The sequence below is a fragment of the Athene noctua genome, chromosome 4 (genome assembly GCF_965140245.1).
Source record: "Athene noctua chromosome 4, bAthNoc1.hap1.1, whole genome shotgun sequence".
In the NCBI taxonomy this organism is placed as follows: Eukaryota; Metazoa; Chordata; class Aves; order Strigiformes; family Strigidae; genus Athene; species Athene noctua.
The window spans coordinates 85,894,617-85,919,694 of record NC_134040.1 but is presented as its reverse complement, the minus strand read 5'-3'; the positions used below and the strand labels follow the sequence as shown (position 1 = coordinate 85,919,694).

Here is a 25,078-nt window from a genome sequence, read left to right as displayed (position 1 = left end):
CCGGGAGGTGCAGCGCCTTTCCTTCTTTAAGCCTGAGCACGGAATCACAGAATCAACCGGGTCAGAAAAGCCCTTGCAGCTCCTCCAGCCCAAGCATGACCCTCCCCCTGACCGTTCCCAACTCCCCCAGATCCCTCAGCGCTGGCTCAGCCCGACTCTTCAACCCCTCCAGGGATCCCGGGGACTCCCCCCTGCCCTGGGCAGCCCATTCCAACACCCAACAGCCCCTTCTGCACAGAAATCCTTCCTCAGAGCCAGCCTGACCCTGCCCTGGGCAGCTTGAGGCCATTCCCTCGGGGCCTGGCGCTGGGGCCTTGGCTCCAGAGACTCATCCCCCCTCTCTGCCCCCTCCTGGCAGGGAGTTGCAGAGGGCCAGGAGGTCTCCCCTCAGCCTCCTCTTCTCCAGACTGAACCCCCCCAGTGCCCCCAGCCGCTCCCCAGCAGACCTGTGCTCCAGACCCTGCCCCAGCTCCGTTGCCCTTCTCTGGCCACGCTCGAGTCATTCAATGGCCTTTTTGGGGTGAGGGGCCCAAAACTGAACCCAGTCATCGAGGGGCGGCCTCACCAGTGCTGAACACAGGGCTCAGATCCCTTCCCTGTTCCAAGCAAAGTAGCTTTTCCAAATTTTACAACTTGAATGAGCGACACTTACTCCTCCTATGTGTTCCACATCCCTTCTAAAAGCGAGCAAATAACAAAATACTAGTGAAAATTTTCCTCTGTAGTGGGCACAGGGAAATCTCAGCTGCACCAGGGGCTGCTGGTGTGGATGGAATGGGAGAAGGATGGGTGCTCTCAGGCAGTGCAAGAGAGACACACACAGAGGAAGCGAACTTCTGCTGTTTATTCATGGTATTACTCAGGGAAGGGGGAACCAACCATTACCAAGGCGAACCCCCTCGCGGTGCGTTTCCCACCAGCCAGGGCAGCGGCGGCTCCTGCCCGCGGCAGCTCCGCGGGGCGCAGCGAGGCCGCGGCATCTGCAACAGTACGGGAGAGGAGGGTCAGGGAGCAGGGCTGTGCCTCGCCGCCCCTTCTGTGCCCCCCAGTCCTTCCCCCCCAGCCCTGCGCGAGCTTCCCAGAGACATTTTGCTGCAGGACAGGTCATTCTTGTCACCTGTTCATGGCCGTTTCCCCACTGCAGCCACCCTGCATCTTAAGTCAGGCATCAGCAGGACAGACTCCGCGAAGCTGGTCGGCTGCGGGAGGCAGCGACTTTATAGAGCCCAGCTCACCAGAATATGCCCAGCTCCTTCCTCCGCTTGATGTCTCTCTTCAGCTGGCAAACGGAGCACATGAGGCACCACGTGGTGGTACAGAAGTCAGAGCAAATGGATCCCTGTTAGGAAGAAATTTGTTAGGGATGTAGGCTATCCAAAAGCCATGTTTTGGCCAAGAAGAGGTTAATCACATTTCGGGTAGCAAGCCCTCTGTTTCCTCGCTGGCTGCAGCATCCTGTTAAGAAGCAGGGCTGGCGAACCCCCCCAACAGTGGGAAGGCACGAAGGAGTCCTTCCTGCAGGCTGCAGACTTACCTTCCAGCTTCTGTGGTTAAGACTGGGGGAAAAACATGCAGAGAAAAAGAGAATTTGGGCAAACTGGACTTGGGCCACTATGGTTTGCGTTGGGGACAGCACAAACCCCCGGTAGGAAGAAACCATTTCACATATGCACACCTTTCTCCTGCTTCTGATTACGGATGTTTATCTGGGCAACTGACAATCTGTTCTTTAGTCTGACCACGATTATCTCAGATCCTTCCCATTTTTCAAAGATTGGGGGTGGCATGGGGAAGCAGCAGCTGAAGTTCTGCTAGCCGCTGTGGTCAGTGGCAGCTGAATGCAGGACACGTGTCCCCTGTAAAGGATACTGGGAGGGAGCTGTGATCAATTAATGCACATTGTTGGACCCCAGCGCAAGGACCAGCATGGCCGAGGGCGTCCCAACCCCTGTCCCATGCTCCTGGCATCATGCAGGATACAAAAGTGAAAGAAAAGGGCGAGCGGGGAGTGCTGCTGCCCCATGCTCATCCCTGATGTGCAGAGAGGGACCTCGGGTGCACCTTGCCTTTCAGCCTCGCAGCACGCTGAGGGGGCAGGTTAACCACTGACCGGGATGTTGTATCTGGTGCGGTAGAGCGTCCTCATGGCCACGCTGGTCCCACACAGGCAGCACTCATTCATGTCCCCGGCCACTTGGCAGGCGAGGCAGGGGAAGCAGAACGCCCCACAGCAGCCTGGCAGGGGGAGAAGCACAGCGGCGGGTGAGGCTCTGCCTGCCCGCCCAGCACCGCGGGCATTGGGGCAGGAGCAGGAGAGGACCAAGCTCTACATCTGCAGCTATCACACCACCGACCCAAGCGGCAGGGGCGAGGGCGTGGGACGCTGCTGAGGGCTGGGGCTGCAGGAGGCACTCACAGACACCGCAGTCGCTGCAGCAGTCCATCAGTCCTGTCTGCCACATGTTCCTAGAGGCACCGGCCACGTTGCCCTGCGGCTGGACTGTCACAACGGTTGTGACGGCCATTTCTGGTTGCTCTTCTGAAAGAGACAGCAGGGCAAGGGGATGGTCGGGGGAAGAACTGCAGTCAGACTGATCCCCCAGCCAAGCTGGTTGCCATTGCTCTTCAGCAGGAGGCAGTCTTTCACCCAGCTCCCTCGATGCCACTGGAGGTGACAAAGCCTAACCATATCTTACCTGCATTTGTGTCGTTCCAAGGTTTTTTCACTTTCTGCCATTTTATCCAGCCTTCAAAATAGCATCAGACCACTAATGTTCCCCACTCCACCCCAGAAAGCTGGTGCTTAGACCCAGTTCACCCATTTCCCTTGTGCCAAGCAGGGCTGGGCAGTGAACCTAGGCTAAAACCAGTGACTCGGGCATTTTGGTTGTTGAACTCGGCATATTTGACACAAAAGTTGCTTTGGCACACGTACAAAGCATGCGGGAAGCAGCTATGCTCTCGCATTTCTTCATAATGAAGCCAGGCTCCACGCAGGAGAGATACCGCAGAAAACTAGTATCTCCGGTTTCTTGTGACAGAGAGCCAGAAAGGCAGAAACTCAATCCTGTGTCCAAAGTCCAAACCCAAGTCCTTGCCTCCCTGCAGTTAAAAGAGCAAGTAAACCTTAAGAACCAGTAAGCCTCAGGTCTAATAAAACCAAAAGTCTCTGTTCTTATTCTCCCAGAAATAGGAAGAGTAATTGTGTGTATTTGTCTAGGGAGAATTTTTATGTATAAGACTGCACCAAAACAGTTAAAAGAGCAAGTAAACCTTAAGAACCAGTAAGCCTCAGGTCTAATAAAACCAAAAATCTGTGTTCCTATTCTCCCAGAAATAGGAAGAGTAATTTTATTTATTTGTCTAGGGAGAATTTTTGTGTAAAAGACAGCACCAAAACACTCTCAGATAAAAATTAAAAGCAAGTTTTGCCTCAAGACCAGGTTATTCTAGCTGGCCAGGTTATTCTAGTTATGCACAAAGAGAAGAAAGGGGAAGAAGAAGAAAAACAAACAAAAAACCCCACCACCCCACAAGATAAACTGCTTGCTGAGTTGAGACTTTTTGCTACAAATTGGGTTGGTTTTCTTTTTTCTTTTTAGAAAATTTTTAGAAATAGCAGCTTGGCAATGGCAGTGCCATGCTGCCGAGCAGGCAGGCTGCTCCCCATCCAGTTTCTGAGCTCAGAAGAGTAACTGAACTGAAGTGGGCTATGCTGGGCACGGGGAGTGGGGGCATCCTCCCTCGACATCCTTTGGAACAAGGATGGCTCCTCCAGAATTCCCACTCCTGGCAGCACTGGGCAGCCTGCAGACCCAGTGGGAATGCAGCCAGAGGCAGTGTCAGGGAAGTGTCCAGAGGGAAACTGTGAGCCTGCACTGCCTCTCCCCACCCACAGCAGATTTACCACTGATTGGTAAATCTCACTACTTTCTCCACTTTTACAAACGCACAGTATTCTGCATACGAGTGTTCAATCACGTATTATTCTCTCAGCTGCAGACGTTCATGAAGAGATTGCAACGTTAAGCTGCTCTTGCCACCAAGAGCACACACCATTGAAAAGGACAGCAAATGCTCAGGGAGACCCGGCAGCAACAGAGCAAAGCAACGACGCCCAAGTTTCTGGCAGGACAACAGCTACATCCAGCACATCCTCAGAGCCTGTCAGAGAACACATGCCACGAAGCATCCTTGCTAAGAGGAATTTGGGCTTGAGCACCCATGCAGGCAAAAAGAGAGCCCGATTTCAACAGAGAGCCAAGTCCCAGCCAGAGTCCTTTAACGCAGCGATACAATTCTGGTAGCAGGAGAAAACAGCAAAGAAATAACCTCACCATAATCCAGATTTTGTGCAAAGGTTTTTAAAAAGCACACACACCCCGCACCCCCGCCTAAGTAGGATTTGCCATATATTTTGCTTTAAATTATGTGCTGGGCAGGAAAATTTTTTTTTTAAAAATTAATCCCTTTACTTCTGCACTATTATCCTGCTCTCCCAGGCTAACAAGGTTTTACTATTTTCAGGCTTTAAGAGAACCAACCTTGTGGTGAGCAGCCTCTGTCAGCGCAGCCTTCCTTGCCAGTGGGACCCTGCACAGCGTGGCTCTGGGGAAGACGAAACTAAACTTTGGAGGCTCTTACTGGCACAATTGTGGGAGGTAACTGGAGGGGGAAGTCAGGAGCTGTGCGTTCTCACAATGACTACAGGATTAACACACATGCAGAGCACAATATTTCCCCCCCCCCCCCTCCCAGAATGAAATCAGAGATTGCTATTCATCTTTTTAACAAATGGTTGCATGGATATTGGCTTATTCACTTAACTGTGAGTGCATGTGTTTGTTTGGGGGAGAAGCTTTGAATAATGTGCATCCCTTGGGATGGATGTTTTTGCAACATTTTTCCCCCAGAGAAAAAGCATACTTCTTGGATTTCAGACCAGACTAAATGAAGAGCACCTCAGGGTGCTCCACTCCGAGCTTTTTCCCTCTCCTCAAGGAAAATGGCTTTGGGTTAAGGGGTTGCGCAGACCTGCTTGCTTTCACAACCAGGCTTGGGCAACGGTGGCTGGGCAGCCTGGAGGCTAAAGGGGGCTATGACACGGGCTCCTGGGTGGCCCAAATGTCCCTGTGGTGCCCGGAACAACCCCTGCCCCAGCCCGCTGATGGGGGCAAAACAGGACACTCAAAGGCAGCAACAGGTAAACCCGTCTGCATCAGGGGGTGGCTCCCTGAGGACCAGCACCCTGTGCCACGACACTGTGATGAGGGAAGCCCGAGCTGTCCCCCTCCACTTTCATCCAGCCCCAGATAAGGGGGCAGCAGGACCAAGGGTACTTTTACTTCTCTCTTCCATGTGCAACGAGCGTGCTCCTCCTCCTTCTTAGGCATGCATTTGGGTTTTCATTTCTGAATTAGTAAATACAACCCACGTGGAGACTTTCTATAAAAATTAGGCTGATTCCCTAAGTGCTTGTTGCAAGCCACGTAGCCCAGCTGTAGCAAAATTAACTGAGTCCTTACTGCACATGCATCCATTTCTCTCTGTGCGATACTAATATTCACTATTTCTTCACTAACATGCCACAAACATTTAACCACTCATGCCCTGCGGGAGTCACTAACCGTTTTGGATGCACCTCCTTGTTTCATAGAGAATCTGTGACACCAGGACAGCAGTTTTTGTTTCCCAGCATGATCCACAGAGTTTACAGAGAGCACAGAATGGGTCTGAGCATCACAAGCTCAAAGCATCCCCTGTGAAGTGCCAACGGCGCGCTCCCCTTCTCCCTCACCATTTTCAAGAACTGGGAAAGGAAAAGTTCTGGTTAAACTGCAACCCACCAGATTTGTTGACAGGTCAGGATTTATGGTGCATTAAGTGGAGCCTTTTACCAATAGTGCTGCTGAGATAACTGTGAGCCCTGCCCTGAAATGCTTCCCCTGGACTTCCAACAGCTCCGAAGTTTAACTGCAGTTGTCCCTGCTTTAGAATCGGGCTGCCTTGCTGACCCCTGCCTGGATCATACACAGTTTTGGTTTAGTTGTTTTTTTTTTTTTTTCAAAAACATTACAAGAGGCTGTGGGAACTCAAGTGTGCAAAAAACTGTAGCTCAGCTTTCTAGTAGAGGATACCTGACATCCTGCTGGCAGGGTGGGCTGGGATCATGCAAAATGCCAGTTAGCCTGGGAGTCTGCTGGGGAGGGAAGGAAATGGGAAGCTGAAATGCACCAACATTAAAAGAAAAGCCCATCAGCAGCATTTCAAGGATTTTAACGGTCTGTCCACTATTCAGAGCTGGGGTGACACTGCTGGAGCAACTGGGCCCTGCAAGTGCTTTTCTTCCCCAGAAAAGCAGCGCGCTTCTACGTGCAGTCCTGCTGTACTGAAGCCCTTTGTCACCCTGAGCAAACACCACCATCAACACCTACCTCAGCTAATCAGGTGCCCCTTACCCAGCCTTTCAATCAGGCAAAAAACCCTGCAAAAATCTCACCCAGAGAAATCAAAACACAAACTCTTGAAACTCGCAGCAAGAGCATCACCCTCACCCAGCGCCAGCCCGGAGCACCCCTTGCCTCCGGTTGCAGGTGATACAGAGAAATGATGACTCGTTTTGAGATTTATTTACTTATAGAAAACTGCTCAGCAACTTATTTACTTACTTATAGCAAGTTACAGTATTACTTATTTTTTAACATTGCTAAGAATCCTGCTTGCCCAGACTGTTCTGTGGAATTTTGCCCAGGACTACTGTGTCCATCAAAACAAAGCAGTTCACTGTGAAAATCTACCAAGGACTACAATGTTCAGCAAAATATTATGGTTTTGTCCTTGAGGAACAGGTGGCTCTAACTAGTTGGAGTGTTGGTAATGAGTAAAGATAGCCATATAGGAATGGTAGAAGTTCTATTGGTTCTCTTAGATAAGATAGAAAGTAAACTGTCTGAAAAACACTCTTGTTATGCAAGAAACTGGCCAAGAGAATCTGCGCATGCTCCGGGGAAAAAAAAGAAGGTGAAAAAGACTACAAGCCTTCCTCCCAAAGCCCCCCCCCCCCCCCCCGGAGACGCCCCCCAGGAGGCAATGGGCAGGTGCAAAGATGACACAAACTGCTGACTCAGCCTTTCTAACTAACCCAGCCCCACTCCCGCACATGGATGTTTGTGTGATGTAACCCAATGAATATGGATATCCACACTCTGTCAGTTTTGGGTAAAATGTACCGTCGGGGTGCAAGCTTTGTGGAGAGATCCCCTTGCACCCCAGCACCGGAGTAAACATCCCTGCTGTGTGACTCTATCCGAGTTGTAGTCTTTTTTCCACGAATCACAGGCGCTGTGGTTTCTGGCCAGAGCTCACCACAGTGACTGGCTGGGACTCTGCCAGTGGCTGGTGGCCACAGGCCCCTTGACAGGCAGCTTCTGCAGGTGGGTGAAGTGGCACTGTGGGAAGAGAGGCAGCTGGCTGCCAAGCACATCTCTCAGCCACGGCATGACCATGAGAGCAGAACATCTCCATAGCGAGGAAAAATGGAAACGTGCTCAGGAAAGCACATCTGTAATGCCTTCTCCCATGTGGTGAGAATAAGATATAATTTCCAATCAGACAATGGAAAAACTTAACAGAAATTAATATTGAAACGAAGAAATTGACTCAACAGTGAAGTTTTTTCCTGTTCATCAGGAATTCTTCATTAGCAGCGCTGGGGATTCTCCACCAGCCGGGCTCCCCCGCACTAGCAAGGGACACCACTTCACACACACACAAATCATCCATCTTCCTTAGATTCCCTGCAGAGGGGCTCTCAGGATAAGGAGTTCCCGGAATTCATCTACATAGTCCCAGTAAGGCTGAGGCCATCCTCCACAGATGGTATCTCAGTGTCCTTTTGTTCAAGTTCCCCTTATCTTGGTTTGCCCAAGTGCCCACTGAGGGCTCTGACAAAGAGGGAGTGTTTTACTTTTGTCCAGACAAAGAGGCCTGGGGAAAACAGCTGAGGAGTCACTGGGAAACAAACACAAGGAAAACTTCCATGTATCACAGTTTAATCTTAATCAGAAATTCGTTGGTTTGAGCCCTTTCAATATTCACCAATTTAACGTGTGTTACAGTAAATGCAATTTTGATAAAGATTCGGGAATGCAGATTAAAAAAATACTCCCTGAACACATTTTTTCTTTCTTTGCAAAGAATAAAGTATAAACGATGCAGCCTACCACTGCGTTTTACAGAAAAGTGGCAACCAGGAACTAGTTTACTCCATTTTACGCCAACGCCATCCACATGCAAACATTGTCACCTGTTCTCGGACCCTCTGAAACAACTCCATCATGCAGCTTAAAACTCTGCCACAGATGAGCACAGCCACCTTCCCCAGTACGCTGCCTTACGCTCCTCCTTACACAAACCCTGGTGCCGTGAGTGGCGAGAATTGGGTTTGATTAGAGAGGGTCTGCTGTAAGCCCACGGGTGTGCAGGCTGGGGGGGGGAGGCTGCCTGCCCGAGAAGGGTGTCTGAGGGGCCTCTCTCCAGCGCTCTGGTTTCACCAACCCTTTCAAGAGACAGACTGGCAACCTCAGGGTTTCAATGGGGTTTCAGACATGGAAAAGGGCTTATGCATCTGAAACTTATTGGGTTTTTCCAGATGTCTCAGCTGGTTCAATGGAAGAGCACCTCTCCCCCAAACCTCTCCTCCTTCCCACAACTTGGAATCCCAGAACCATCCAGGTTGGAAAAGCCCTTGGAGCTCCTCCAGCGCAACCATGACCCTCCCCCTGACCGTTCCCAACTCCCCCAGATCCCTCAGCGCTGGCTCAGTCCGACTCTTCAACCCCTCCAGGGATCCCGGGGACTCCCCCCTGCCCTGGGCAGCCCATTCCAACGCCCAACAGCCCCTTCTGCACAGAAATCCTTCCTCAGAGCCAGCCTGACCCTGCCCTGGGCAGCTTGAGGCCATTCCCTCGGGGCCTGGCGCTGGGGCCTTGGCTCCAGAGACTCATCCCCCCTCTCTGCCCCCTCCTGGCAGGGAGTTGCAGAGGGCCAGGAGGTCTCCCCTCAGCCTCCTCTTCTCCAGACTGAACCCCCCTAGTTCCCTCAGCCGCTCCCCATAAGATGGCTCAGGCAAAAGGAAAATCCCTGCGATATAAAAGCCAGAGGAGAAAGGAGCTGAGCAAGTGCTAAGGGAAATTTTCACAGCACTTGGAAATACAGCCAAGGGTCAGGTTCACACCTCACCAAAACCAGAGCGACTGCAGTTGGCACAAGGCAGGACCCGTTCCCTTCCCACGCCTGCGCGTCCCTTGTCCCTTCCGTGCCAGGGGCACCTTGGGCAGGGGAGCAGGTCCACTCAGCTGGCTGACTGGAGAGAAATCAGCGCTGGGGTTGTGGCCGGGGGGCCCATGTCACCCAGGCAAGCTGGGCAAGATGCCCAAACCCCTTGTGCAGCAGACACCCAAATACGAGCCCCAGCACACAGTGGGGAGCTCACGGCTGGGGCCAAGAGCATCACCTGCTCTGCAGCGGCTCATAGCCAGGACACGTCACCAAAGGAAAGCAGGAGGAGACGTGGTTCCGCATCCATTTTTAGTTGCACGCTACCTTGGGCAAAGGTTTGTCACAAGATGCTTCACGCAGCCTGGCTGAGCTTCTGCTTCCTGCGCTCGTTGTCTGTCACTTCTCACCATCTCCTCAGCGGTGCCACTTCCTCCAGGTTACTCAGATTTACAGGACAACTGGAACTTCATCCCAGGAGCTCAAGAGCTAAAAAACAACTGAAGTAAAAATCAGCAAGTCAAATCAACTCGCTTGTAACAGACTGGTCCAATTTGTCAATTTTGTAGTTTGCTACTTCATTAATCCCCTAAATCACAAATTCCCTGACTTCCACCTGCGCACAAGCTGAAGAGGGTGCCAGTGCAGGTCCTCCTGTCCCCATCCCTGTCCCCACGTGGTGGTGGCAGGCAGGAGAACCTCCGCAGTCTGGCTGCTCTTGGGCCAGCTCCAGGGGCTGACCTGTGCCCTCCTACAGCTTGTACGTGTGCTCGGTGCCATTTCCACAGCCTCCGGGGCCGGTGCAGCCCCCCCGGCCATGCTGCCACGTCAGGGCCAGCCAACACCGTGCTATTGTCTTGGCTACACACACAGTGAACTGGGACCATGTGGCACCTTCTGGGTTTTTATAGTGTCCCCAAAACTGCTGCCTGGCAGTGAGGTGGGATGATCAGGTGCTCCGTAACCGTACCAGGAACTCCTGCTTCTGGGAACAGTATCTCTAGCTCCTGCAGCCCAGATCGTAGCCCACTCCGGAAGGCACCAGAATTACCTGGCAAGAATTATGGCCAAAATGAAAAATTACTGTCCCAAAGTCTTGCAGACCTATAAACAGTGACCCTAAGTGACACCGTTTGAGCTCTCTGGGATTGCAGCGGGCTGTGACCTAGTATCTCCCCTTGAGCTGGGACACCTCTCAGAGCAGATTTCACAAGGATTTTGTGAAGACTTCCCACATCATCCACTGTCAGATGGCAACGAAGGAAAACTGTTCAAAGATTGTCCGCTGACAAAAATTGACAAAGGAAAACAGCGAGTAATTCACTGTAAAAGGTAAGGAAAAATATTATGCTGATTTGTCAGGGAATACCTGATTATGGATCCTACATAATTCACTAAAATTAGATTTCATGAGGTTTCAAAGACCATCTGGCACTAATAATTTACCATCATAGGTTAACTGAATATTTGTGTGTGTGTGCATTCAATTTAGGAAACTTTATGGTCTTGATTATGACAAATTTTATTAAATCGCCCTTATAATCAGCTGCTGATTAAGTGTTGTTAAAAATCATTCAACCTAACCTTGTGGTTTACCATAAGAAGTGTTCATAAATCTTAAACTGCTGCTACCTCAAAATTATGTAGGATCCATAATCAGGAATTCCCTGACAAATCAGCATAATATTTTCCTTACCTTTTACGTGCATTCCATTAGACATAAACCGCCGAACAAGTCTGGGACTAACCTGTATCTAGCTGCACCTAGATTCCGCTCTGAGGAGGAGTTTAGAAAGCAAAGGGGTCCAGTCTGACCCTTGTAACTCAACAGGAGGGTCTCCCTTTTTACATCCTCAGTCTCTGTATCAATCACGTTGAACCAATTCTAACTTGAATTGTTCACAACAGAACTTGAGATGCGACAAGTACTTTTTACATGTATTGAGGTTACTTAGCAGAGTAAGCTGCACTGTTGATTAAAATGGGCCTTTATGACGTAGTAACAAAGGTGCTTTTTAAAATAGATGGGAGAAGGCAATCTTTCTCCAAGCAGGCCAGCTGTGGAGAGCACCCTTGCCAGCTAAAGACCCAACAAGTGATGAACCTGCGGGTGTCAGAGCCCCACCTGGCGCTGACCAACAGCATCTTTATCACCTGTCAGCTGGGAGAGGAGGTCTGCCCTGAATACTGGACCTTCACCCCCGCCAGGAGCAACCTCAGCAGCTTCTCAGACAACCTTGGCTTTCTGCCCTGGGCCTTGCTCCCACGCAGGAAGGAGACAGGAGAGCTCCCAGCCCCCCTGTCTGACAGACACGCTCAGCGCAACACCTTTTCCAGTGGCCTGACAGATCTTTCATTCATTGCACTATGGCAGCCACAGCGTGGTGACGTGCCCGTGGAAGAAGGGCAGGGGAAAAAAGCATCATGCCAACACTAAGCAAATAAACTCTGTAAGGTCCCTTCCAGCCAATGCTTAAATAAAGCACAACAGTAATGCAGGTACTGCCAAAAAAACCTCATCACAGCGTACATAAATGTCTGCACTTTGTTTCTGCCTCAAGTATTTTCATTTCAAGTATTTCCTGAAAAAGTGGTTGGTAACGTGACAGCATTTTGGGGAAAACAAGCTCTGATGAAGCTGGAAAATCTGTCTGATAAATACTTGGTCGTGCTACAGCATGACAGCCAACACCAAATGCACGCAGCTCTTCCTACTAAGCAACCCCTTCGCACTGTTGAAGTTTCTCCTTGCAGCAGTCCCCTCATGCTATGCCCGCGTTGCTGCCTGCAGGGTTAACTTTCAGAAAAAATTATCTCCCTCCAATACACTTTTAATTCAGAGCTGAACAATACTTTGATGCCAATCCGGGGAAAAAAGCAAGGTACTGTGGAATGGGCATACAATTTCTTCCCTCTGCCCTCGCGCCGCAGCTTGTTACAGGCTTGGTTCTGTTCTTTATGCAGTTGGAGCAACATACTTTATATCAGATATTTCTCCCTGTTACGCTACCTGTCACAGCCAAGGAGCTTTGCAATTTGGAAGAATCGTGTTCTGCTGGTGTAAATATTCAGGGGTGGGGTTTGTTTGGTTGTTTCGTTGGCTTTTTTTTCATTAGGGCTGGAATTTCTGCTCACTCTTCCAGCAATTAAAGCTGTACTTTTAAAAGTTTTGAATGTGGCATTTGAACACTGTTTTTTGTTATTGGTTTTGGTTTGTTTTTTTAATTGTATTGGGCCTCTTCCTGCTTGGGTCAGACAAAACCACAGCTGCCTGTACACAGTGTGTACAGCTGCCTGGCTGTGGGTCAGGGGATGGAAAAGAGAAGTGCTGTAAAACTAGGGGTTTTGCAATTTCTTTGGTAATTCTGGTACTGTGTCTGGCACAAAGCGTTACAATTTGCTTCGGCCTTTTGCCTCTGACACAACCTCCAGGGAGGCACTGCAGGAGACCCACCTGTCCAGCATGCCAGGGGCCTTCAGCTAGCACCAAGGCTTCACATTATCCACGGCGGCTAACATCCACGTTTTTTCTTGTCAGCTTTGTTTTGAAGCTTGAACAGATCTTCGCTCCTGGTAGTTGCACTGCGAGGCTTTTTGAAATAAATTAATGGCCCTTTCCCTGCTTTTGCCAAAAGGAGTAAACAAAGAAGCACCCACAAATCCATTCTCCTGCTCCTGTTTAGCACAGCAGGTGCGTTCGCAGAGTCTGCCCTGGGGAGCGGCGAGGGGCTGCCCTCCTCCTCGGCCAGCTTCTCCTCAGTGACTCTAGCTCGCAGGACACTCCAGTCTTTCCACACGCTGACACACCTTTTGGCCTTTGAGTCGAGCTCCCCTTTTTGCAAGCAGTGGCCGGTGCCAGGCCTGGCCTGCCGAGCTGGTGATGGTGTGTGACCAGCCCGCCCTTCCAGCGTGCACGCTGGCTGTGCCAACACCACAGGTCCTCAGCCAGGTGCCTCCAGCCACCCTTCCCTCAAATTAAGAGGGAGGGATAGAGGAACCTGACCCCCTGGCATTAAGAACGCCGTATTTACCAAGAAATACACCAACAGCAAAATACAATTCGACTTCAGATGAGCCTACGGCGAGTCCCTCCCCTTGGCAAAGGTGTGAAAGCTCCCGTGTGCCGCTGTCTTAAGCAGGCTTCTGACTCAGAAGCCCAACCCCACCACGTAGGGCTGCCAACACCTTGGCAACCCCTGCCCGTATCCCCACAGGCACTCCTACTACTCACGGCTACCCCTGGACAAAGAGCTGGTGTCTCCCCGACACACCTTTCTGCAGAGCGCAATGGGGGCACCCAAAGGCAAGCGTTTGGGTTGGGTACTGAGACCTCTGTTTCACTGAGCAACTGCCAACCTTTCCTTGTGCCTTTGCAATGCACATCTGACCTTCCTGCTGCCTCCACCAGCATTTGTTATCTCAAGGTTCTGGGGAAAAGGAAGGGCGGGAGAAACTTCCAGAGGACACTGTTTATTTGTGCAAAAGCACACCAGCTAATAATGAAGCTGCTGCTTAGAGATAAGTCTACTTGGTACTGTTTTGTTTTGGGTTTTTTTTAAACAGACTGTATCTAAATACAGCAGAAAGCATCTTTGTGAAGATTTGGAGTAGAACAGCTTGGGAATGGAAAGAGAAGATAGGCACATCAACCTGCCAGCAGATGCAAGCAGGGTTTTAGCCAGGAAGTAGTTCAGCCTTTGTCCCTTTTGCAATTAAAAACTTCTTATTTCTGTGTATTAATCATAATATGCTCATGCAAATATCACTCCCAGTATCACAGCTTAAAACCTAAACGTTTCTTCAGTTGTCAGGCAACGAACCTAAAATACAGCTACGGCTTATTTTTGTGAAACACATTTTGAGACTAATTTGGAAAACCCCCACAGAAAATATGCAATGATTTTCAAGTTTAGGACATGAGGACTGTTCTGAAACCTGAATTTTCACTCTATTTAGCTGCACCCTCTTCCTCCTCTCCTTACAAGACAAACACTTGTGACAAGGTATCCTCAGACCAAGGACACCAGTAGGTTCAGAGGCACTGCAAAATGTGAGCTCTTCCCAAGTTTAAACTACTTAAACACACTTTAATACGTTAAGAACAGACGAGTAACTTTTGCCACAATCCCTCTAAGCTAATACTACAAGTACTAAGAAACCGATTCATAATAATTACATCACCAGATTTTTTTATTACTATTAAATGCCTCATAACCAAAGTTCACACAAAGCTGGATCCATCCAATTCTCCCTCTACAAAATGCAACTTTGTCACACAATTGCTCAGAAATTTCTTATTCTTCATTTCTAAACTGCTTCTCTTCGACTTAAGACTTCCTCCGCCCCAAAGTTGTAAAACCCAGTTTAAGAACAATTTCTGCGTAAGGACCAAGGAGGCACTAAAAGCAGTTACACTTCCTAATTTTTTAATGTATTTCCATCTTATGTGCAGCCAGGCTGAAAAAAAAAATCTACTTTTTCTTATTTGCTCAAAACATATTTGACATTGCTTGTTTAAATAGTAAAAGAAAACACAACTTTGCAAGGTGTATGTTAAAAAGACATGTTCAGAACACACAGAAGCCTGTTCCAGCCCCAAAAAGGAACTTCTGTGACCAAAGCCATTGACTGATTGCATGATTTTTCGTTCCCCTGCACCAGGAATTTCTTTGCCCGTTTTAACTGTCATCAGTAATGCAACTCTACAGTTAGCAAACCCTGAACACGTGGCTCTGGACTGCAACGTCCCTCAGACATATCAGTTCAAAAAAACCTTAAAATAGGATACCTGTCTTCAGAGCTGGAGCAGTAGGCAGCCTTATTTTTGGTGTGACTGCACCCACAGTTGTGCCCCACCACCTTGAGAACAGAGCAGACATCAGGGAGGGTCGCTGGAACACCACAGTGAATGTGGCAAACATGGTGTGTGGTCATTAACAAAGTGTGTGTGCTCGTTAATGGGAGATGCAGCTGAGATACCATAAAACCTGTCTATCCTGAATATGTCTTTATCCTTCTTTGTGCTGGGGCAAGGCCATGGAGCCAGCTGTCTGGCCTTGGGCCCTGATGTGTGACCTTGCTCATAAATCAATTACAGAAACAGAGAAACTCCCTGAGCTTCCTCCTTGAGCCCTGGCCAGGCTCTGGGGGAGTCTCCTGTGAGAGTGGACCCAGGTATTTCCGCTCCCAGGGAAGGTGCCAGCTCTTCTGCCTTGCTGATGTTTGGTCCCTGAGGCCGGACCCGCTGACAGGGACTCTGGAGGCCTCAGCCAGGGGTGGAGGCACCGCGCAGGGTTTCCCCCTCGCCGGGAACGGCTCTGCAAACCCTCGCTGCACCCGGGGCTGCCCGGCGCCGGCGGGGCTGGGGGGGGGGACGGGTGCCAGTGCTGAGGGATCTTTCTTCGTCCCTCTCCTCTCTCTCTGGTAGTGATGGTTTGATGCATTACCCTCTATTGCCCTGTTTGCTTGCTTTAAGTGCATTATTCTGCCTTTTCTTACTGCATGTTTTCTGTATTACTCTGCCACATTATTTAGTCACCCCCAGTAAAATCCACCTGCTCTCTTCCCTCTCGTGTCCGAGTTCCACGGGTATTCTAAATCAGCAAAACAACTTGAAAACACAAATGTTTTGTAGCAATGTAATCACGAGCCTGCAGTTGTTACTTATGTTTATAGGCATCCTCCTATAAACAAAATTCTTCCTGTAAGGCTACAAATAAAACCAGTAGGCATTAAGTAGAAACGAGCAGAATTAAAAAATAAAAATTAGGATGGCTTTACATGATGAATTCATAGCTCAGGGTCAACACCAGTCACACACACTTGGTGATAACCCTGGGCTGCTGGTTTTGTTTTAAGTGAGTAGTCTGTGTTCAAACCATTCTTGATAAACAAGCTCCACTCCCTCTGTGCAGGCAACTTTGCCTGTTCTTTTCATGTGAAAAGGAACCACTGCCAGCAACCACAGCAAGATGTGCTTTTAAGTACCTCTCTGTTGACTTCTTATTCTGGACCTCACACACTCACAGAGTCCTGACTGCTTCTAGACATCTCAGGATAAACGTTGTTACTGCAATGATTCCACGCAACAAGCTCCAACTCAAATGGAAAACTATTCATGCAATCAAATCAGAAGAGCAAACATGTACAGCCACATTTTATTCACCTCCTGAAATCACTTTGCATTTTTCCACGTGCTGTCGCTAAGAGACATCTGTTTCGTATAAAAACTTGGCCTCACAGTCCTAAGAGCATGATAGAAGTTTGCTTTTACTGCACAGAAGCAGCAGAGCAGCCTCACTTGAAGATTCTCTGGAGGTTAAAGTCATTTAAGGAAAATAAAAACTTACATTGTAGGATAATCTCATTTGCCTGTTTTTAGAAACAAGAAGGTTTTCGCCAGTTTTTATAAATAAACAGTGTAAAGCTGCTATAGTTATGTTAAAAGTATTTTCCTTCTTACAGAACTTAATATTAGTTGGACTAAAAATATCAGCATTTACAGTATTTTTAACAACTTGTTTTCTAAAGGCTCTTCTACATTTTTAGAGTTTTTTCGCTTCCACAGATTTCCAAGCACAATCCCTGTGAAGAGCAGAACTCCTACAGCACGATTTGAGGCAAATGTCTTCCAACAGTCTTCAGGTCTGTCTATGCCCAAAGTGTAAATCTGAAAAAGCACAGTGTAACGTTCTAGCATTATTCTTCTACAGACGCGTAAATATGTGACACATCACAGACACAAAGAGGTCTGTAACTTCAAAAACTGAACCTCAAATTCTGAAGTCTACCCTTACGTCCACAACAAACAGGAGTGCTCTGTGCTTACAAAGGATTTTTGCATAACTGGCACCTAGGTGTACTTGACAGATTTATTCAACATACATCAGAAAAGTCGAGGATCACATATGAACACGATTCCCAGACCCTCTCAACGGAGGGCTGTATAAACAGCCTGGATACTGGTGTGTCTGGTATTTTAAAATATAAGAACATTTGACCATATAAATAAGGCTTTTTGAGATTTTCCTCAGTAGGTAGCCATCTAATTCTTAAGTGGGAACTTTAAATAAAAAGAAATAAACCTTCAAATCTCTGCTGCAAGGTGTTGCTCCCTGTTTCAGTAAAGACAAGGCACTGGAGAGCCAGCAGTGAACCAGGCTAACTTGGACGCACGGGAAGGTGCCCAGCCCTGCCTAAGTCACACAGGGCTGGTTTAGTCCAGTCGCTCTTAGCCAGGTCCGTTCGCCTCTCTTGCAAAAAACCAGAAACACTACACCTGCAACAACAGCGAGAAGCAAGGCTTGCCCAGCTTGGCAGCTGTCTGCTGTGAGTCACAGCTAAAGGTGGAAAAAAACCCACACAGTGCAGCAAGAGCAAAGTTACTGAAAAACATTCCTGGAAACAAAACGTGATGCACAAGTCCTGAGAGGGATGACAAGAGGAAATGTTAGGCAAAACAAGGGAAAGGGTTAATAAAGTTCCCCCCCCCCAAAAACCTTGCAATTCAGCCTCTGAAGTCATCAAAATAAGAATGTATCCAACTAAAGGAAGTGAAACCTTCCCTGAGAAACCTGTTTCTCTGCCATTTGCAGTGGTACAGGAGGTGCCAGGGCTGGGTTCTGATCAAATAATCTGAAACATTGTCCACAAGCTTCTACAACACAATGTTACACACACCCTTGAAAACCTGTCAGTCCCTCAAGCACAGGGAACCAAACCCACCGACCTGACAAACAAAACCCAACAGCAGCTGAGCCACCAGATACACTTCAGGAATGCAAAGCAAATAAAAGGTGTTATTTTTCTGCCAGTGAACTTCTTCAGTGGGATAGAAATTTGACATCTTCATGACCCAAATTCCTCTGTCTCAGGCACAAATGCAGTGAATTAAGGAAAACCTACTCCTCATGCAGCTTACTCAGCTTTCTAAACTCTGTGAAGCACAAGTTCAGAAATCTGGAACAAGAAGTATGTGGCTGTTTAGGGAGAACATTAAAATAACCACTCCAAAAGAAGCTATTCTGTGGTACACAGAAAAATGCCTCTCTTATGGCTTTGGCAATCCACACAACTGTTGTGCACTCTTCACTTACATTCAGTATCTCTGCATTCTCACTTATAAAAATCCTCCCTGCGGGAAAGTAATTTCCATTTGTGCCAAAACTACAGCGTAAGGCCCCTCTGACAATTCAAACTGTAAATGATTACACAGCGGAATGCAGTATCCTTTCCCTCACAGATTTCCAAGCACATTTGCTATGAAGAGCAGCAGCTGACAAGCATCAGACTACATCACCCCATGAATTCTCTTACTCAGAGGTCTATTTAATGCCCATCACCTGCGTGAGCTACTCCCATTAAAGTGCAACATAAGTCTAACCTGCTTCAAAAGGTTTAATGATAACCACAGACTTCTCAGACTGTCAACACTTCTACTACATGCAATGCCCAGACCCCTTTTGCTCTCACTCACCTATCAAGACCAGCAATTAATTTTCACAGAGACTTACTTGTCACTACGAGGCTGGGCAATACAGTTGTTAGGATTCAGAAATAACAGGGTAAGAAGATCCTACCTGCTTCCTTTACTGACAAAGCCGATTTCTTTATTTGTTATTCATTAAAATTTCAAAACTAATACAACTTCCAATACCGAACTGGATTGCTCTCTGCTATAAAAAGAGCTGCGAATTAAAACTGTCAATGATCAAAAAATTATAATATTAATACCTACTGCTGCTGCCTTGAGCAACAAGTAGAAAGAAATGTTCTGTTACACTTTTTAAGGTCACCCTGATATGATTGGTCCATGTTTGCTCAGCACGTATCAAACCGTTAGAACAAGCAGACACTGGGCTCAGAAAACCTGGAGTTTTGCAGCCAGAATCTGCCAGAAACATCCAACCATAGAGAGGAAAAACAAGTGTGTAGGTTAAACCACACTGTGCATGCTCCAGAGGAGCGTTCAACTAAAGCACACCCCTGAAGACCATTGAAGACCCCCACAAAAGACCCCCAGAGACTCAAAGCACATGCATAATTAGGATGTGACTGTTACTATTTGTTCCAGGAAAAAGACTGAATAACTATTCCAGGAAATCTGATGTATACATAAATTGTTCTGCAATATAAACTCTGCACAACTTGCAGCAGGCATGTGGGGTGGCACGACCTCCCGTGCATCCGGTGCTCTAATAAAGAACGCCTGCCTTCTGGAACTTCAAACCAAGGCTTAGAGGGTTCTGTTCCGACCAAACTCATGGTAACACTACAGACAGCAGTGAACAAGCCACAGAAAATTTTCTTATATTGTCAGATTCCAGACTGAAGCTCCAGACCACAGCGCAGAATTGGTCAGATGTGAAAGTAACCATCACTGAGAGACAGAACATGCTCCTATAGCTACTGTACAACATGTTATATTAAAAAAAAAAAAAAAGCCTGCATGTGTCCTTGATACCATAGACCATATAATATTTTGAAGTAAGTGAGTGATCATAACATACACCACTTGTTGTATGAGGGCATATGTGCCCGACGTAGCAAGAGCTGCACCACAACAGTAAAAAGGGCACAATCTTGCAGGATACTGAGGTGGATCCAGCTGCTACTGGAAGCAAGAAGAAAACCGTTCCCTTGAGATCACAGCTTAACACAAGGCAGTTCTGTTGGTTCAGAACAGACTGCAAACAAGTGTTCTAGTGTCTGTGGACTGCCAGAGGCCTCCTCAAACAAACCGTCTGCAAAAGGTACTTAAGCAAGCTTATTGTCAGAAGATTTCAGTTCCCTTTACAGGAATTTTTTTTGGTTTTTTTAGGTAGGTGGTGAACTGATGGGGGTTGAAAAGCACCCTGATTTCTTATCGAGAACTTCCACATGGGAAAAGTATAAACCTGGTGTGCTAGGTGAGCCCCTACGGCAGCCACGGCCAAGTAGGTACGGGAGCGTTTGGTCACAATTCCCTCCTGCCACGCACAAACCCAGGAGCATTGCAAGGCTGAAGCCACCGAGCCACTGCTTCGGATCCTCCTTGAACTGTAACGCTGTCGACTTCACACCGATAACCATGTTGTCCCTCTTGTCCTAGGATGAAAGGACAAATTAGCAACAAACCCACAATCCAACTGTCACTTCATAAGGAAAATAAGAAAGGGCCTTGCTTAAGTTTCCAGTGCTTCTTATTAGGAACCCAGTTTAAGTGCATTGGTAAGTCCCTACATTAAAATTTAAATCAGAAGGTTGGTCCTTAGAGGTGCTTTGGCAGCCAAGAGCTAATACCAGTGCCAAAGCTATCGACACAATGCAAGTGTCAATAACTGTCACACAAAGTACATGACACTTCCAGCTTTCTACTCAATACGTAAAACATTGTCAAATAACAATAAAAGGTGCAGGGGCTGGGGTTTCTTTGGTGCTGCTTTAGCTGAGCTGAGAGTGAAGAACTACAACCTGTTAGTACTGCCGTTTGACAACAAAGTTGTCAGTTAAACACAAAAAGGTACACGGATACCTAAAATTTCCCACTCTTACACCACCTGATGTGCGTAAATGGTATCATATACCAGTGTCCACATTACTCCAGCAAAGTATTATACACGGGCAAACACACAGACCACTCACATGAACCTCTGATGGCAGACCAGCCGAGAAGGGTTCCCCAATTAAATGTAAGTCCTAAAAAGAGAGGGAAAAAAAGTAAGAGTTATAAGGTTGACAGGAGCGACCTATACTACACATATAGAATTAAATATTATTTGTTCGAGTTTGTATCACAGCAGCAGATTTCTGTACAATACTAGCATCACTATTTTTCTACCACTTATTATCAGGCAGGTAATAAATAAAAGTAATTTGACATTAAATACTCTGGACATACAAGGAGAAACACGTACAGCCATGCATTTTTCCCCAGTTTAAATCTGCACAGAACTATTCCAGTGTGCTCAAACAGTGGGTCTAAAGTTAACATGCTGAGATGCCAGTAGAACAAAAGAGGTCAGTATGACTGCAAAAGACTGCACCACAGCAAGCCATGGTACTTCAAGGCTGAAAATTACCCTTTCAGTTGAAAAAACTGAAGGCAGCCGGAATATGAAAGCCAAGATACAAAGATACATTTCAGGATAGGAGTTATTTTAGAGGCTGAAGACTGAAATGCAGGACAAATGTATGTTTAAGAAAGGTTTTGAGATAACCCCAAAACTGAAGTTGATTCTCAAATCACAGGTATTTACTTCCTCCCTCCCTGTCTCCATCCCCTCACTCCATCAAAATAAGGAAATTATTTTTAACAAAAAAACCCAAACCACACCCAAACATCAACTCTTATGTGTGTTATAAATTGTTTAAGAAACTTCTGGCACAGCAGAACTTTGTCTACATGGTATTATTATTTCAATATAGTTACAAGAAATTGGATTGCTTACGTTCAATTACCGATTTGTAAAACACCCCAGAAACTACTACATCTGAGGAAAAAAATAGTAACATTTCCAGCTCACCCAAAACTAACTGTGGCCAATAGGTTATTCTTTTCATCAGAGGGTAGGTGATCACAAGAGACAAAGAGGCTGCTCCCGGAACGATACTGTAAAAAGTAGCAAGAGGTTTATTGTTTGCCAGTCTAAAGATCGTAAGATAATAATGCAGCGTTACAGGAGCTGCACATAGCCCTGAACTCATTCTTTTACTTTCAAATACCATTCTGTGGCTAATAACCTCTTCCTTCCACACCCAATACCTTTTCTGCTGAGACTAACTATACTTAACTCTAGACCTGAAATCAAATTTTAAAAAAACAAAAAAGAAGGTATACATCACCTATAGTAATTCAGACAGAGAAGCACACAAAGCGCCAAGCTAAGCTGTCCCCCAAGAAAAACAAAGGACTGAAAAGTGGAGATCTCCCCAGCTGCCAGGGGCCTACTTGCTGTCCTCACAACCTAAAAACAGAAAGAATAATATTAATACTAAATCAAATATAACATATTCCAACGTGTATTAAAGCTAAAAGTCACACCATTGGCATATAAGCGGAAAAATAAACAGAAACAGGTCACAGAACGTACAAGGCAGGAGTTCCTTCAACAATACAAACCTAGCATATCATCACGGACACAAGCTGCATTTCTAAGCAGCAGCCCTTTCTGTAGCCTTTAAAAACTACAACAGAAATAAAGTGCCACTTGTGTGCAGCCAGGCTGATTAGAAACACTGTAGACATCTCGTATGTGAATCTTACGACCTTAGGGGAAAAAAAAAAAAATAAATAAAATCAGACTTAAAAAATTGTGAGCCAACTGAATTTTGGGCAACACTTCTGTGCTTAAACACTTTAAAGTGAATACCATATAAAATACTGTGAAGATGAAGGGCTCCTCGAGCACTGTTAATAACCACTGCTAGTACACATCTATATTACCCATAACCATTGTTAATAACCATGGAAGCACAATTAATTTAATCCTAGTTGGGATGCAGTGGAGTTTAGAAACTCTGGAACAAGAAATCATGCAAGGCAGACTGAAGAAAGAAACAAACGTCAGAAAAAAAGTCTGAAAGAACTGTTACACATGGTCGTTTACTTGCCAAAGGTGACCATTGCAAAAAGAAAAAAGTTTTTCATGTTGATAAAAATGGTGTAAAATCTATTTGAAGAGGTTCAAGCTTTTTACAGAATACTGTGTATATATAAAGTGTTCTGCATATGCTGTAATAATGTGAATTTACATAAACTCTTTTAGTTTGGTGTGTCTCCACCCCCAATCAGGTTATGTTTAATGTCAAATACTGCTTTTGCCGTTTTAACACGCATTTAACATGACCAATTTCACCGCTCATCATAACCAAACATGAGACGTTTCATTTAAAGAAAGGGAAAAAAAAGATTTACCAAATAGTCAGTAACATAAAATCTAAAGCCCCAAACCACCATCAGCACCACTAGCCAGCATCCTGCTATTATGGGCCCAGGCTCCAGCACACTTGGTTCGAAAATACCCTTTTAAGGGAGGTAAGAAAGAGCTGCAATGGAAATTTTTAAAACTTTACATCTCACCACGTCATGTTAGTGTAAAATTGAATTCATTAAATTGAAAATTCCATCTTACTAATCACACAGACCACCCTGTCAAACACTTTTGATAGATGTAGTTGTTAATAACATCTGAATCCTAAACTATCCAAAGCTGCCACAAAGCCTGTACTGATTTGTTGCCTTCCCAACAGCACAACAAGTGCTGTGAGAAGAACTTCACGTACCAGACTGGCCCAATATCCTCTCTCTCTCCGGAGTCAAAACCCAAAACCAGAGGAACAATACAGAAACAGAAAACAGGAAAAGCAAACAGTGACGCATCACCAGGAGACTCCCCTGCAAGCCTGCACCTGTGCACATTTCAACATCTGACCCTGGGCACTGCCTTTTGCTTACTTCCCTCTTCTGAACAAAAGGGAGATGAAGAATACAACATAATAGAAGAGGATTAGCTCAGGGTTGGGCACAATACTCTTCACAGCCATTCTCATGAAAAAATTAACAATGCTTAAGGAAACCCTGCTCCTGAAAATCAGCAAAGAAAAAAAAAAAGGTTCTTGGGTGGATTGTAACTAGCAAGTGCAACCAAAAAAGGGTTATTTTGTTCTGCTGTGCAAAACAAAGTTGAAATATAAACTTGTTCAAGTACTACCCCCAGCTGACATCACCACATATTTTATCTTACACAGAGGGAAGTACTCTAGAAGACTTATTAAAGTTCTAGACAGAGAAGTGTTATACAAAATGAAATGATTTCTCCTGTGCTAGGAGGAAACGTAGACAAATTCACTGCATGCAGCTCTGATAGAAACACGGAGGGATTTCTGAACCTGGAGCAATCGCTGCTGCTGTTGGAGATGAGCGGGCATGTATTTGGTTAATTCAGCAGCAATTCACGTCGCTAGGTCTTGGCAAGCCCACGGGGGTTTCTCTACCTTTTTGTCATGGTCACGGTCCCACATGTCATTGACGGTGCAGCCGGCCCCGTGCAGGAGCACCGCTCCGATGCCGAACAGGGACAGCGTGTGCCAGTCGGGGAGGCAGGCCGGCTCGGCCGCCGAGGCGACGCTCCAGCAGCACGGCAGGCACAGCAGCCGCGTCCCTGGGGAGAGGCAAAACCCGCGCGTGGGGTGAGGCGGTCAGCGGGGCCGGGCGGCAGCTCGCTGCGGAGGGACGGCGCTGCCGCGCTGGTAGACACACGCTTATCCGGCAGAGGCGTCTCCCGCCGGCACAGGGACACCCCCCCCCCCCCCCGCACCCTCAGAGGTGGCTGCAGCCCCACGCGTGGCCGTGGCCGCCCCGTCGCCTCCGTTACCGCGTCAACATGGCGGCCGCGCCGCTCACCGGCGGGCTGGCGCAGCCGCATCAGGCACAGGTACGGCCACAGCGGGGCCGGCGCGGCACGCAATACCTCGGCCGCCGACAGGCTGAGCGGCCGCGTAGGGTTCGGCGGCGCGAAAGGGCGGCGGAGCAGCGGCGAGGGGCAGGCGGAAGGCGCGAAAGCCGGGGCCGGTCCGACAGACCCGCGCTATGAGCGCCGCCATCTTGCCGGCGCGCTTCCGGCGGGGCGGCGTCACGTGATGGCCTCACGTGGGAGGGGGGCGCATGCGCAGCGCTGCCGTGGGGCCGGAGCCGGCTCCGGGTCCCCCCGCGGAGCCGCTTCCCTCAGGTGCGGGCGCTGCCCCTCGGCCCCGCGCCGGCAGCACAACCGCTGCTTCGGCCCGAGTGCCTTCAGCCTCCCGCGCCATCTGCTGGAGGCCGCCC

General features: G+C 47.7%; 1 protein-coding gene across 1 annotated transcript; it reads right to left on the bottom strand.

The window, feature by feature from the left end:
- Nucleotides 1-11,737: 11,737 nt before the first annotated feature.
- COQ2 (coenzyme Q2, polyprenyltransferase) lies at nt 11,738-24,858 on the bottom strand. The gene is given in 10 exon segments (XM_074905941.1): nt 11,738-16,945; nt 20,172-20,213; nt 20,215-20,361; nt 20,814-20,870; nt 20,873-20,952; nt 21,780-21,865; nt 22,099-22,220; nt 24,250-24,416; nt 24,659-24,786; nt 24,788-24,858. Coding segments are annotated over 10 exon segments (1,071 nt in total). The 3' UTR covers nt 11,738-16,774.
- Nucleotides 24,859-25,078: the final 220 nt, after the last annotated feature.